Source organism: Falco rusticolus, chromosome 13, assembly GCF_015220075.1.
Source record: "Falco rusticolus isolate bFalRus1 chromosome 13, bFalRus1.pri, whole genome shotgun sequence".
NCBI classification, from domain to species: domain Eukaryota; kingdom Metazoa; phylum Chordata; class Aves; order Falconiformes; family Falconidae; genus Falco; species Falco rusticolus.
Window position 1 is genome coordinate 12,634,104 of NC_051199.1, and position 16,847 is coordinate 12,650,950.

At 35.8% G+C, this 16,847-nt stretch overlaps 1 protein-coding gene across 1 annotated transcript in view; it reads right to left on the minus strand.

Moving 5' to 3' along the window:
• Positions 1 to 16,847, minus strand: part of DNER (delta/notch like EGF repeat containing) — a 139,459-nt gene that overhangs the window by 53,008 nt on the left and 69,604 nt on the right. The window contains exons 4-5 of the mRNA XM_037407081.1: positions 14,263 to 14,429; positions 112 to 257 (exon numbers count right to left, since the gene is read on the minus strand). Coding sequence (XP_037262978.1) covers positions 112 to 257; positions 14,263 to 14,429 — 313 coding nt within the window. The remainder of the gene's footprint in view (positions 1 to 111; positions 258 to 14,262; positions 14,430 to 16,847) is intronic.

Here is a 16,847-nt window from a genome sequence, read left to right on the forward strand (position 1 = left end):
TACACAGCAGCAAAGTATGCACACACTCAGAGGACCAAGCAGAATTTACTCAGTGTTTATATTATCATGGAATTTCCACAGCACATGAAGGTCTTGATAAGTTCACCTTACCTCTTCTGGTTTGGTGATACATTTTCCTTTTCCCGAACACTGGAAGTTATCTGAATGGCTTCCCACAGGTATGCAGGTACTGACTTTCACTATCACAGTCAAGCGTAGAGCCACAATGCACTTAGTAACCGAATCATTCAAAAAACCTTTAAAAAAACCAACAATATTCTTACTATATAAGAAAATACACTAATACATATTAATTCTCTACCCACTAGACAAACAAATAAAACTAAACTGAAAGAAACTGTCAACTAAGAACATCACTGCTCACATTTCATACATGCCAATCTAAATTTAATGCATGTAAATACAAACTAGAATATAGTTGGGAAACAAAGACTCATATTGACTAACAAAAGGAAAGCAGGCTGGAGAAACAGATCTACTTCCAGAGTTCTAATATGCTATCATTTTTTAGGTCTTGAATATCCAAATGCTTTTGCCTGCTATCTTTTTGATAAATTAAAAATATATTTCCTTAAGTTTTTTTAATGGCAAGACAAAATAAAATTCAGCCGAGAAAAATGTTTAAATGGATGTCTAAAAGTTACTTCAGAGCTAAAAAGCTCATAGATGATAAACTGCATTACATTGGTAACAGATGGACAAGCCCTTCTGACTATTCTTTCTGAAGTTTGCAAGAACGTACATGCACAGCTTGACAGCATTTCTTTGTATATTTGCAATGCAAGTATTATTGAATGTCTGATCTCATCACTCTATAAGGTATAGCTGAACAAAACATGAAAATGGGAACATATGATGAGGAAGAGCAAAATTCATGAATCTCTGGTTAGGACCTGTAATTGCATGGAATTAAAAAAATGGTTGGAAACTATTAAAACACACTGGAGCGTAACAACACCCCTATCACCCGTATTTCTAACAGATGTATCTGGAAAATAAAATAAAGGACAGCAGGAAAGGTAAAATGAGGCACATACACAGCCCATGACATACACAATTAAGTCAGCGTTCATGTCAACATACATATACTCTGCTCCTACACTACGCTTGTACCGCAACTGGATTGCTCAACCACAGTGATTAGACTCCTGACTTACAGCCCTTCCATGTGTGGCAATCAGCTGTTTTGTTCTAGGAGCTTGTGGCAGAATAATTGTGCAGTGGCATAAAAAGTGTGGGTTTGGTAGAGTGTATACACTGTATGCAGAATATATGCATTAAGAAAAAAACCAAAGATTCTTCCATAAATTGTCAAACTTAAATTTGACTTCACCATCCTTAATGTAGTTAGGTAGAATCCTAAGGGTCTAAGACTGTTTGTAGTACCAGTATGGAAAGTTACAGGCACGGAATCATTGTAGGATAGTACTTTTCTTTAGAAATTAATAGAAAGAGAATTTAAGTAAAAACTGATGCTTTTAAAAATCTAAATATCCTATGCAGGAAGTGTGACATTGAATTTTTTTTTCTAATATTTTCCACTTTAAATTCTAGAGTCCATTTACAGCCTAATCCTCAAAGGAACATCAAAGACACAGTCTAGCTTCTTTTTGTTATACACTGGACATAGCACAACATATAGTCAAGCAGAAAAAAAGTAGTACAAGAAAGTATTTGTAATGAACATTAATAAAACTAAGTTTCCTGAAACACTTTGAACTTCAGGTGAATTCTCGTTCTAGAAGAGCTGCTAAATATTACTTACATTCTGAATATGAAAGTGTCAAGCATGACTAATTCTACAAATTCTGTAGAAAATCATATGGAAGTCTTCCATTCTTTGTTCTTATTTTTAGATTTCACTTTATAAAATGCTGCATCCTTTGAACAATTAGTTGTCTATGCTAGAAACAATTATCCCTAAACCATATCTTCAAAGCAGGAAAATCTCATGTCCAATATATATAGTATTCATTGGCTTGAGTACAGCCTCTATAAGTCAGCTAACTCTTCTACAAGATCAGATTAAAAAAAAAAAAAAAAAATACCTTGGGTATAGTTCCAAGTGTGGAACGGTCTGGTTTTGCTAGTGAAGATTATTGTAATCTGCCAACCTCTTCAAAGCGAGCCAATTTATTCTGGCCTTAATACACACCCCATTTTTACCCATCTGTTCAAAGATGCAGCCAGAATTATTTCCTTTAACAATTGAATGCCATTGTCACTGGCAGTCATGCAATTATTTGTGAGAGCATGAAAGAATGTGATATTTAGAAAATGTCTTTGAGTTCACATTTGCTTGTCTGAAGCAGATTGTTACATATTCTTCAGGACAGTTCCCTAAAGGAATATTGAATCAACCTTCTTTGTACTTTGAATCTTGTTACTATTTTGGTATCAAAAGTCCTTAGGCAAACCACCGAAAAAAATAATTTTTCTCACTGGAGTGCCACATATTTTCCTGTAATTTCCAATTACCTCATCTAATTTCCAAAGACTAGAAAGATAAAAACATGGCTATATATTTTCACTCTATAGAAGGTGAATACAACTTTCTGAGATCTTTAGGTTTTAGGGCTAGAAGAAGCTTGTCTAAATATGACTCCTTGCTTAAGTCAGGTCATAGCACTTCAATTAATTCCTTCTCCAATTCCCATAACAGCAACTGAACTAGAGTGAGTTTTAAGTTGTATTTTTAACTTCTGGGTAGGAGAATGATTTCACAAGCATGTTTACAGCTCGCTTCATCTAAGGGCTGGAGAAAAACATTACAGCTGTTTATATCAAAAGGTAATTCTGTTCAGTTTAACCTTGCTGGTTTTCTAAAGCTAGTTAAAACACAATGACATCAGAGCAGCTGAAGAATTCAGGGCTGAGATATTTACAGTAATACTACGGAAACAGTTTTAAAGCCTAATAAATCATAACATGTAAGTAGTCATTCAGATTGCAGAGGAAACATTTTCCAGCTTTGTTTGATAGTCTGAGAAATACCTGCATGATTTCATTGGCAGTGTGCGTGGTAAAATACACTACAGCTCATTCCACCCTGGTAGCTTCACCTGCTTATGCCCTGGAGCACAAAGCACATATGCCCCTGTTCCTCTCACGTTAAGGAAGTTAAGAACAAAAAATAAGTAATAAAGTCAAAATAAAGGATGACAGGTGTCATCAGTGTGTCCAGGTGCTTTCAGCAAGATCATATCATGTTATTCAGACTACCCCTACTCAAACATTAATTGATTGTAGATTTTCTAGGCACCACAAACTGATTTGCTTCCATCACAAGCCCCATTTCTGAACAACTCCCTCCTCCTACGCCCAGCAGGCTGAGGTCAGAGCTGGCCCATTGCGGACTGCCAAAAGGAGGACTGGAGCTAACAGGCCACCAGCTCAAGAACATTATCCTATTGCATACTATGTTAACAGAAGGCATAAAGCTGAACTACAAATTGTAACTAACTCTTGGTATGCACCCAATGCTATTACGCACAAAATCACTCTTGCCTGTTGTAGTTGGCTCAAATGTATTTCTCTGTATTCTACACGCATTCCAACATATATACACCTACAGTTGAAACAACAGATTATTATTTTACAGCAGAAATATGGTAATAGTTCCCTACGCTAAAGTTCCAATTCACAAAAGTATAGGTCTTTGAGTGCACCTAAAGCTTTCCTGGGTAAGAAAGAATGACTGCCAAGGGCTTTGGACACTCACAGTGAAGCATCAGTCCCCAAGTCTTCAACTTATTTTTAGCCTGCTTTCCCAAGGAAATGAGACAGCAGTGGGATGTCTATCAGTTTCCATCTGTTCTCTTTTTCTCTCCCAACACTTTCCCACACCAAAAGCTTTTGAGGTCAGTAGCCAACTTCAACATTTTGCAAAGCAGTGGAGTTCTCAAGACACGTAAGTGCCTACAGCTTCCCTGCCAGTATACAGACCCAGCACCAAGGGCATCAGTAAGCCAAAATGGGCAGGAAAACAAAAAAGGGCCCCAGAATAAGGTGATGTCATTTCTCCACCCTATTCCCAGTGTACAGTACAGTCACTTATTTATTATTTGGAAAATGAGACATATACAAATAGAAGAAAAACAGGTAGCACCAGGCCTTCAGGAGCAAAGCAGTGGTACTGGGTGTGCCTGCACCACATGTTCAGTTCATGTCATGTAGTAACCTAATGAAGCTATAATACTTCCAGACCTGATTTTAGCTTTCAGAAACAATACAGCTGTTATCAGAGCATATTCAACCATAGTTTATAACCCTTAGTACTCTAGTATAGAAGCTGCGTGTCTGTTCATTCAAACACAGATAATGGAAATTATAGAATTAACCTAAAGTTTAAAATATCCAAAAGGAATTTTCTGTTGGACCACATCTCTCACATCACAGGAGAAAATGTTACTCGGCAAGCTGAACCAGAGCAGTCAATGTGCTCAAACTTTTCCTTTGTGGCCACTGAACTTCACAGACATAAGAAAGATCTGAAGAAAGGAAGCTAGGAAAAAAAGACGACTACATTTTTATTACAGAACTCACCAGAAAAAAGACAAAGGGAGACTTGAATTCTAGTCCCTTTTCCTAAATTTTTTATGTCCAAATTTTATCCAAAGGTTATTTCAGGTCCACAACTCTTACGCTGTCTATGTGTCATATGGTATAGCTAATATTAAAGACTATGAAGGCCACCACAGGTGTCTATACTAATTGCCACCATGCTTAAGTGCCTTTTTGGATCTAAGCATAAAGTATGAATTTCAGTTTAACTATAAAGCCAATTTCCTTCTCTTATGGCAATGCATATCTCAGTCTCAAATAGTGGTTATTCATCTAGAAAATCTAAGAAAGCTCAATCCTTCCACTCATTCATGGAAATCACATTCAAGTCAATTTAGAAACCTAACAAATTAAAAAGCATAACAAGATGTTCTCATGATGCACCTGATTGTGAAAATATACGTGTTGAAATAGTGGAGGCATGATTTTGATTTACAAATAGACAATCATTTATCACATTTTCCATGAGACCTTAATGGTCAGGGTTATTAAGGCCTCTCAATACTCTCACAGGGCCCCGACACGAATAGTCTCCTACAGAATCTGAAAAAAATGAGTCAGGAATCCTTTCCTAGTTTGCCTTAGGATGATTATCATATACAAGCAGTAAACATGAAGTGAGAAACAGGTAGTCAACGACATGCACAGTCTTTGATGCAGTACTTCTATGCTATCAGTACCATAGGATCCTTGTACAGAACATCTGAGATCATTCTCTAATGATACTACTAGGCAACATAGCATCTGGGGATACAAAAATACAGCTGCAATAATGAAACTGCTATTTTGCCCACAAATAGCACTATTTATAAGCGGTAGAACTCTCCCAAATTTTATACAGATCAGCATGCTTACTGTGCTTTGTCACAGAAGCCTTGATCTGATACTCTTCTGAAAGTATATATAGATGTCAGTGAGAATCAGTTCAAGAACTGTTCCAGATACTTTAGCTTTCAAAAATGCACATGAAACAGCAATTTAAGGAATGTTTTGTTGTTGTTGATAAGTGACTGTAGAACTTCTCGTTGCGTTTTTTCTTCTCCAAATTGATATCATAGTCACACTCAGTTTAAAAATAGGTATGCTTTCTTCCTTCACTGCCAACACTGAAAACTCATCCTAGGGTCTGAAAATCAAACATATACTTTCTTCTCAGACATAATCACCATTACAGTGACAAAGATAAATGTGCCGCTGGTCAAATTATATTCTCAGTAACATTACTGCAATTCTATCAGAGGCAGACTGACAGTGTTAGCATTACACAGGTGTAACAGAAAGCAAAACTTGGGTGCCAGAAAATTATTTCCAAAACTTTAGGAAGAAATACCACACTGCTTGACTTTCAAGCTGGAGCTCAGTTTTGCAGGACTGACAGCTAAAATATATTTGCGAAGTGAGCAAACCAGTTGGATACACTTAGCAAAGAAAAATCCCCGAACACATTCCATTACTTTTCCTCTATAACAAATGGCATTTTCTGAATTTCACTGTTACTAAACAATTACCCAACTTAATAGCTTAACTGGACCAAAACCCATGGTAGGACTATGAAAGAGCTAACAAGAGTACACTTACACTTATGAAAACACTTGCATACAGAGATGTGACAGTAGCTGAGAGTGTGACCTTCTGTCATGGCTTCAAGGACTCTGGTTACTGTCCAAAATCATGGTGAAAGCCCAGCAAGGGTGACAAGACCAATCTTCTAATAGATTTCCTGTATCACAATTTCCCAATTATGTGCTCACTTATCAGCATCTCAACAATGCTGCCAAGCATTCTGGGCAGAAATGTAGACCACCAGAATCTCTGACACCAACTTACAGACTTATGAATGGCTACCCTACTTTTAAATAAACTGTACGGTATGTTGGACTACTAGCTGAAGATCTCAAAGCATTTTACAAATAGTGTTAAAATGTGCCTCATCTTTTCCTTGAAATTATGCATTAGTATCCTTATTTTACAGCTCAAGTTAAGCACTCTGCCCAAAATCTCACAGTGCAAGCAACCATGTGATCAACCAGATGTAAATATCTTGACTATGAATTGGTCACAAAAGTCATATCTGAAAAAAGAGAAATCTTAACAATGAATAAAGAAACAAAGGTATTTTGCCAAGCATTACAAATTTGAGCAGATGAACCTCCAAAGATATAAAAAAAATAATTCCCACTGTTATTTGCTAGAAGTAGCAGTGAATAAAAATAAAAATTGAATAATTTACAGATCAATTAAAGACTACTTTAAAGAGTAAAATTATTTAGAAGCTAGCTTAAAACATAATACAATTTAATAAAAATAAACTAAAGTTTACATCTGCTTATATGTGAGATGGCGTACATATAACTTGTTCGTGAAGGGCAGGGCAGAATTTTTTTTTTTTTCATATTTATAGATACCCTTTCTCATACAGCCTAACAGCATTCTTCAGAATGGTTTGGATTTCAGCTGAATGCTTAAATTTTTGCCTTATAAAGCCATCTTTTAAAAAAAAAATCATTGAAATTAACACTTCATTGAACTTTTTACGCTGTTTGCACTTCTGCTGCTGCTATTGTTTATCAAAAGGCCATTTTCTGCAAGGTTAGCTCTTATGCCCAGAACCCCAGGGAAATGTTTACAGCTGAGCACAATACTCAATACTGCCTACAATAGGGCCCTTCCAGGCATACTGCACACATAAAAATGAAAGCCCCATTAACTGGAGCAGTTGTCACCAAATTCCCCTACCAGCAAGGCTGACTTGGGCAGAAGTAACTAAATGGTCTCACACACACAGACACACTTTACTGCACCTCAGCCGAGCAGCAGAACTGCGTGAACACTCCAACGGCGGCATGTGCAAGGCAATGTGATTTAATTTAGTCCAGAGTGAAAGAGGGTTAAGTCAAATGACTGCACATACGCCACGGGCTAGGAGCTCACACAGATGCTCAGCTGACACATGTTAAAGCCAGAGTAACTTGATTACATGGCTTTCAGTGAGTTCAATCCACTGAGCATTTCCTATTATGAAATAAAATTGTCCTATTTCATTTTTGCTTATGTAAAAACAATTTGAACATGCAGCAAACTGCTTTCTTTAGATGGAAATACGTACATGTTTCAAAAGACATGTAACAACACAAACCACACCATCCAAAAGACACAGTTACAACTTGCGTCCTAATTTAAAATTCGATAGACAGATAAAACCAGCTAGAAAATCAGACTGACTTGTTTCCAAATATCTCTCTAGATTATTTATTTTTAATACGGTATTTTGTACGCTAAGTTTCATTTTGCCTATTCAATATACCTACAGTCATATTAGTGGTGACCACATGTTAACGTACCATGAGATGGTGCAAGAAGATTCATTAAAAACCCCAAAGAGCATATAACTGCTCAGGACAGAGATCTTAAAGAAAATACTTTGTTGCATTAGAAAGGCTGGACAGCATTTTGGATAGGAAAATATTATCCTTTCTGTGCATACACGTATATGGTTCATACACTTTTTAAAATGCAACAGATCTCTTGACTTGAGGAGCCAAGGATTAATTTTCCTTTTTAAGAAAATCTTCAAAAAGTTTTGCAGAATTCAAGCAAGCTGCCTTATAGGTGCTGGCATTTGAATACCATCAGTATTCCTCATCTCACAATAAAGATGCTATAGCATCCATTTTCAAGTGAGCATGTACAGCTACCAATTTTAAGGAAATACTTTTGAGATAGTTTGTATTTTAAACTAGTTAGTTAAATTGTATTGATCTAAAAGGCTTGCAGAAAACTAGATTACACACCTGGTCTACATCAGTTTGTCTTTGCTGTGACAAAAGTAAGCATTAAAATTTAAAGATTGTGCCAGAGGATTAATTTCCTATTCAGATAAAAATATTCATTCATATTAAATGTCAAACCTTCTACTTATCTGTAAGGTTTTAACTGAGAAATAGCAGTTTTGCTTATAAATTTCTTTTCCTTATCACCAGACAATAAACTAGAAGACTAATGCCATGAAAACTATTTAAGCTGCATCATGGAAGTACTAAATAAAGCACAAAGTCAAAAAGCAAGTAATTTCTACCTATTCACAAGCATTTTTAAACAACTATAGATACACAAACTTTTCTATTGTATTACTTATGGCGAAATGGAGGCAAAATACTAACACCCAACTGTCTGTTTTACTATTTTTCTGAAACAGCTCCCATTACTGCAGCTTCAGCAGTGGGCACACTAAGGTAGAAAAGCAATTTTTCCAACACTATCATGGAAGCTGATGAGAAGCAGGTTTTTTTGAGAGTTAAAATCCTAATAACCATGATAGAGACCCGAAAACATAATTGCGGGGGTTTTTACGTTGTTGGGAAAAAGAAGGAAATAGGTTGCATGCGCACAGCCAGCACTGCCTACTCCATGTTCTATGTTATGCTCAGAACAAACAGTTCTTAAAACTGAAATGATAATCATATAATATGCAATTTTATTACCCAATTTCCAAATTAATCCAACATAAATAGCTATGTTCTTTTTTGATTACCAGCAGAATTGGCCCACTAAATATAATTTGTCAACTGTATACCAGTATAACTCTACCAGTTTACCCAGTAGACTGGAGACTGTGAAATTACAACTGACTGTGAGTCTCACATCCACAGGTGTATCTACTGAGTCATGAAACACAGAATTGTTGCCTTAGTGAACAGGTATATTACTTTAGCACTAGGGTAAATTAAGACTCATTAAGAAACAGATTGTGTCTCGTCACTGTAAAACTTCTAAAATGTGAGTATTAAAAAATAGTAATAAATATTGTAATGCTTTTATTATATGTTGGGTTTGGTTTTTTTCACTATTTCAATAGCAGACTGTGTTTTCAGAATAAACGCTCCGGTTTTCAGAGTGTGATTGCATCTTTGGATAAAAAAGATGCATGCAACAATTCATAGAACATTTTCGAAAGTTGCCATACAAGCTGAAAATGCCCTTCAAAGTCCTTCACAGCAAGGCTTTTTTTATATTTTCTAAGGAAAATATTAATGCATTATTTTCTCAAGAGAGAAGTTATTTAATCAGTTTAGCAAATCTTATGCACTTGCAACAAACTTGTATACAAAAAGATCTATATGTTCCTGTACATGTTCCCAAGTGCAGTATATTATTCCCTGAGAGAAATGCGCGACGTTGGGTGGATTAGATTCCCCCAAAACATATAACAAGCAGCACTTTCAACTCAACACAGAGCTCCTTCTCTGTAACCTATTAACATTCATGAGCACTTCTGTTTGAAAGGCTCATGCACAAACTGATGGTGCACCAGCATACTCCTATCTCATTTTTTCAGACTTGTAAAATGTATTTCATCTGATCTCAATTTTTCAAGATATATTGCAATGAAGAATAGGTGTGTGACCGTAACAGGGTAAAGTTTTACAGCTATTCATTTTCAAATATGCTAGTACCATTATCGCTAGCATGAAGATATGAAGATCCTGAATTAAAATAAATGCTGATGAGACATTTTATAAATACGATGAATAGTTGATACATGAATCACTCACAACTTCAATGAACATCGGGACAAAGATTACAAAGCTATAGGTCTATTGAAGCAAAAGGCAGACTTTCCAGGAATTAATGTTTTACATGTTGATCCCTTAATTGCCATCTCTTACTATAAAAATATGATTAATTCTCTCCTCCACATCCCAACTATCTCTCTGGCAAATCTCAAGACCCACCTATAGCACTCCACATAATAGAAATTATAATATCCTGTATAGGTATTAAAAACATCTGGAAATGTCCTCCAAAAAAAAAAAAAATTATTTAAGTCCTGAATTTTGGCACAAAACTTCCAAAAACCTCTTGGCATCAGATGAAGCATTTTTGTTGCAAACAGTGAGCACAGATCAACAGTTCACCTGGCCTGTACTACAGATCTGCCATCCAGTGGTTACCTTTGTCTAGTAGTAACTTGGCATTAAAAGCCACCACCACCTTGGAATATGCTGTGTGCTTCATCCTACAGCTGACCCACCTAACCGACTGAGAGAAGCAGTACTTCCAGGGGCTTTCTCACTTCAAAACCTGAACCATATTGGTATTTTTTCCCCCATTGGCCAATAAGCCTAATTTATAATAAGCCATAATAAATTATTTTAGAAGACTGGCACATGTGTAGTATAAAATCTTAGAAACTCGTTAAAAATACTCTAAGCAAAGCAGTCATGGTAAGAATGCTTTACAGAAGGTAAAAGCCAGGCTCTAAGTCAGTACTCTTTCCCGTCTATGGGGGCTTATTTTAATGGGGTAAATACTTTAACTTGACAACGTAAGCATACTGCCTAATCACAGCATCATAACTTTTCCTGCACTGCAAAAGGCTGCAGATGCAGCAGCCATTTTATAGATCACATTATAGAACACAGACTGCTCTTTTTCGTTTAGTTGTGTTCCTCTCTTCCCTCAAACCCTTCAGTCTCATGCAGTGCAGGTACTGTCTCTGGAGTAAACAGCACTATGATCAAGGTGTCTATTTTTAGATCTCAGTGACAGCATTCTTTCCAACCTCTAGACATTGTGCCCTGAATGACATGATCAGCAAATCAGCACATTACTGCTGACTTTTGAGTCTTTTCAGTCTTGTCTAAACAACTTTAAATTTGTGTTGCTGTGAGGCAACACAAACCAAATAATATTCCCCTAAATGTTTTATCTTTGACATAACCACCTTATTCAGAAAGATTTGCAAGATGTAATTAAAGTACCTTGCTGCGTATCAAAACTTGGGTCACTTGTCACTGTGTTACCTCCAAAGAAGATGTAGATCAAAAGACACACATAAAAAAAAAACACCACAAAACCCAAAACACTCAGATCTTCCCCTTTTTCACTTAGAGCTCTACTAGAAAAAATTTTAAAGGTAAAAAAAATAATATGCATTGTACAGAATTCACCAATTAAGAGAAAAATCCTTAAAATCTCATTTGAACAGAAGAGTAGGGGAAGAAGGAGGAAATTATATAAAGTAAATATATTGACTGGCATAGTTCACAGCCTTACTGTGTGATTCTATGCTCACAGCATGCTATAGTATCTTGTGGCCTCGACATTGTTCTAGCTTAAATATCATCAATAAAAGCACATGCTACATGGTTGCTTTTTTTTGTATAAAATAATCCATTTTAATTTACTGTACCTTAGAATATTCATGTATATCAAGAAACATATGGAAAGTTGTCTGTAAGAAAAACCTTATTCACCTGATCTTATTGAAAATGAGAAACTTAAGTGAGGTGTGTCACGTTCACAGATTATTTCCATACATCTGGATCAAATCTGAAGTAAAGATTTAATTATTTTTTATACAGACTTCACCTGAATTATGGATTTCAGTTGAGTTCAGATAAAATTCGGCATTTTTCAGACCAAATGACTGAGTTCCTTTTTAAGTTTTACACACAAGATTTACAACTTATTGGACAAAAACTGATGATGAAAAGTAAGCAGAATATTTCCATACAATCGAAAAGAAAATTCAGAGGCTACTCCATTTTCTCTTTCTTACAACAAATGTTGATAGGTCAGAAACACTTTTAAACTAACAAATTCATGTTTCAGTTTCCCTGTTCCTTTAGTACTTCACCCATTTTCTGCTCAAGTGTTTTAATAAAAGGAAATTATACTGGCAAAAGCTATAACTAAATTAAGGCCCTATAAAATAATTTACTCCAGAAAAAGGTTATCTGATTACTTGATTATATCATAGTATAGAGTTGCAATGAGTCAGGACTAAAAGATATGCAGAGGGAATGTTTCATATTCATTTTCTATCAAAAGCAATACAGGTAATCCATCCATTTGCTAAAATAAATAGGATTTATAAAAATTCTAATGCACTATATCTGCACTCATCTCTACTAAGCACTCAGATGCTCCTATTCATGAATATATCACTATATTATTTGAGTCTCCCTCCTGCACCATGCGTATGCATTTATGATTCATGTTCTTTACATAAATCAAATTATGCTACAACACCTGGAAAATTCTACAAAGACCTTCACTATCAGGAAATTAAGAAAGACCAAAGAAGTATCAGAAACCAGATGGAAGTAAAGTAAGAAGCCTCAGAAAACTTGTACTGCATGAAATAAGGAAGATCAGTAGTACAATTTTTATGAAATAAACCTTGGGTTATATTCATCAAGGAAAAGGTATATTTTCACCTTGTTGCCTAGCACACAATAAACAACTCAAAGTAAAAGTCCAAGTGACAGAAAGACAGTCACAGAGAAACAAGTAGGACAAGACAAACTAGGAAAGAGTAAGACAATATTCATTTAAATAAGCTAAATCAATAGCCTATGCTGTATGGCATGTACAGTCAAGTGGAGCCTTCACAGAGCAACTTAGACCCTCTATTTGGGAGCTTATGGACCGAGCTATGGCTTTAGGTACTGTCATGAGTGCATAAAAGTTAAAATTAGCCTGTCTTCAGCAAGTTTCTACTTACTTCTATCATACATTAACTATCACAAGTCAAATGCAAAAATTTATTCTTGAAGACGACACATGAGGAGAGTTTTAACTTTGATAAATTAAACGCAAAACTGGATTAAAAGAAAAAACCACTAATCCTAAGTATCTTGGAAGGAAGTAAATAATAAAGAAAATATAAGGAAATGGAAATTAGAAGAAAATAAATATCACAAACAGAAACCACTACTGATGGTAATTAAATCATTATACTAACAACCTTCAAGCAATATCTTTGCTGAGTGACAGCTCAAAAGGGAGAGAACATGGCACCACTACTGCATTTGGGGTTTTTTTCTGTATTAGCTACAAACAGTATTGGCCCAATGTTTCTGCAACAGAATGCTTTTAATTTTACATTTATTAGCATGATAAGTTGTGAAATAACAATCTGTGGCAGCTTATACTTCATTATAAGATATACAGCATTTCAAGCAGATTACAATAAATGCTGTTACTACAACGACTTTGGTTTCATGTCATTGGTATAATAAACCATCTGCCCAGAAAGCTCAATATAATTAAGTCTATTGTGTCTATGCATAAATACTGCATTAAATCAGCATTATTTCCCATACACTTAAAAATAACGTATCAGCCTATTTTCATTACACTCCTTCCACAAAGATGCTTAACATTTAATTGCCTGATGAAAGATATAGCATATTTCTAAGTTTTCATATTCACAGAGTCAAAACTAGAAGAGGAAAAAGTAGCGCAGGTAAATACTGTTAGGAGATCAGATCTCCTATTGTATTTTAATATATTTTTTCAAGTTCACTGTGTACAGGCTTAAGCTTCTTTTCAAAGTATCCCACGATACAGTATCTGACAAAGAAACACCTCAAAGCAAAAGCTTTACAGCTGATTAAACCAGAACATATAAAATACCTTGCATCATCTAAAGGTATCAGGCAGAAAGCACCATCCAGATTTTAAAGTGAATGGTGTTACCTGCATAAGAATTTAGTGTGTCTCTTGTCTGCTTTGAATGAACAAATGGCTAAAACGTGGTCCCAATATCACACCCGGATCTTTCAGCAGCACTTCAGTTAAGGGAATTTACCTCTTTGTTTCTCTAAACTGTTAGGTAAACCATCAGCTGTCACCTAGAGGTGATAAACATAAACTTAGCATGTTACTCACCAATAAAATAGTTGTTGCCTAGCGCAAGCATTTCTTCAGAAAGAACAAGTCCACCCAGTGCCTGGAGAAGGGTGACACTTCTGCCATCAATAAGCGAACACTGTTTAAATCCAGTGGTTGTGACCTTCCATAACAGGATAAGAGAAGCAGTAGCATCTTGCCTTATTCTAAGAATAAAAAACAGTAAGAATATTTACACTGAGGGAAATTGGTATTATTAAGTACATCACTGCAGAACAAAAGCTTATCAACAAAGAAGGGAAACTTAAACGTAGCAAGTATGGAATCAAGAAAAGGCCTGAAGGGTTTTAGCATGTGTACAAAAATAAAAAATGTTTTAATTGTAAAATTTGCATAATAGTGTATGATCAAATCTGCTATTACATACAGAGTCTCAATTTCTAATATGTGAAGGAGACTATCTTAGTGCCCAAGAAGAGTTTTACCTAAACGTTATATAATAATAAAGCATCCTTATTCAATCTTTGTGTTTATTCCTTTTTGAATAGTACTTTCAGTCTACATCTACAATGCCATCATTTTCTGCAGCTGAAGTACATCCAGCCCTCTTGTTTACTGAAGAACATTCAATGTTCGTTCAATACATGGAGACGGATCCTGGTAGGAATCCTCATTTGTTTGACATACCAGATCGAAGGTTCAGAGCAGTTTATTCTTGTAAATCAAATGAGTCATGTAATGTTCCCAAGGTCACTGAGTCCACGGTGCCTTCCTGAATATTGACAGACTGGATAAAGTAATATCTACGATGACATATATACTGTCAGCTCCACTAGGGAGCACTATCTCTATGGCAGTGTTTCTTTCCTCCCAGGGTACTTTCTTCCCTACTCACCTCCACAAAGGAAAAAGAAAAGCCTGTCATGTTTCTGGCAAGTTCCCAAATATCTGCATTAATTTCCTCTGAAGGAATCCCAAATGAATCTGAACAATCCTCCAAAAATTCAAACGCAACTGCTGAAAACTGATAATTCTCTCCTGCTGAAAACAGGCCTCCAAATACCCAGAGATGAAGTTCTGATCCACGATTTCCTGTACTGAAATCATTTCAATCCTCCTAAAAACACAAGGCAGTTTCTCCCTTGCCACTTATTCAAGTTTAAAACAAGAAATGCACATTTTCTAATCATGTTTAATAAAAGTTGAAAAAATGTTGCAACTAGACACCATAAGAAGCAAATTTTTGACAGTATTTTGGGTCTTCTTTGCAAACAACTTCCATTGCTACCCCCAAAGCTGACCTTCTCACTTTTAGAACAGGAAAGCAACTAGTTTCACAGTTTAGGTCACACCTGACAACCAAAATAAAATAAAATTATTAACCAAAAAATATTTTCCTTTCATAGGTAGCCATTGAACCAGGGATGTTACTTGGTCCTTCAGCACAGGAAATATAAAGATAGATATTGACCTGCATTAATCTACCCAGATATAAAACACTCCTAAAGTTATATAGTGTAAAAAGTGACCAAAAGTAACCATGTACTCTGCAACGCCCTTTAAAATGGGGTCCCTCCATCAAGGGTGTTAAATACAGCTGTGGAATCCACAGATGCCAGTTTACTCCTGATTTCAGGAAAAGACACTTGTTTGCTTACAGGTTCCAGCCAGCCAGAGCATCCACACTCACAGATCTCGTCCTGACTTAGGCTTAATGCTCATGAATGAGCAGGATTCAAAGTCCCGTGGGAAGTGGGAAGAGTAGGACAGCTCCCACATTTAACAGTTACTGCTCCAAACTGTCTGCAGCTTGTCTGGTTGCATCAGTTTGGGTTTTTTTCCTGTGAGCATGGCCTTTTTTAACTGAAAGCTGGGATTCTGAAAGATAAGATGACAGTATGAGAAAAGTAGGCTATTTTGGGTAAATCTAAGTCTAAAACTGCAGTAAAGCTGTGAGCCAGAGAACTACGTTGGCAGATTTTTATTTGAAATAAAATTTGCAATAAGCAAATGCCTCATCCCAGCTGACAGAATCAGATCTTTCCAGGAAGTCAAGTTCTGTTAATTAAATGTAAAAAAGCAAGTATTTGATTGAAAAGGCATGAGTTTGAAAAGTGAACAACACAGAATAAATGCAGATTTTTGAGATGGTTTGTAGGACATACACAAAGACTTCACAGCTAATGGTGACACTCAAAGCAGTAATCCAGAAACCAAATACAAATCACAAAATACCTGCGTTTATATAGGCAACAATAACACTTTCTACCAGCAAGTGCATCTTGAGATTAAAGGAGGAAAAAATGTTCACTGCATGAAGGAGAAAGGAAATGTCATCTCTTCTCCAGACTGACATCTTCAACATGTCTGCCCTAATTTCTAATGCATTCTGATAGCCTAGAGACAGTTTACATGCCTACATCTTCTAAAACATTAAATATGTGGGAAAAATTATACCAAAGAGCTGTCATGGCACTGCCAAATGCCTGAAGTCTGTCTGAAGTTCCTTCATATGCTTTTAGCCATTTGACAAATCTGCCTATCTGAAAAACTGTTGTCTATAATATCTCGGCAAATTAAAATAAAAGCCTTTTTATATTTCATCACATACAACAAATATTCTT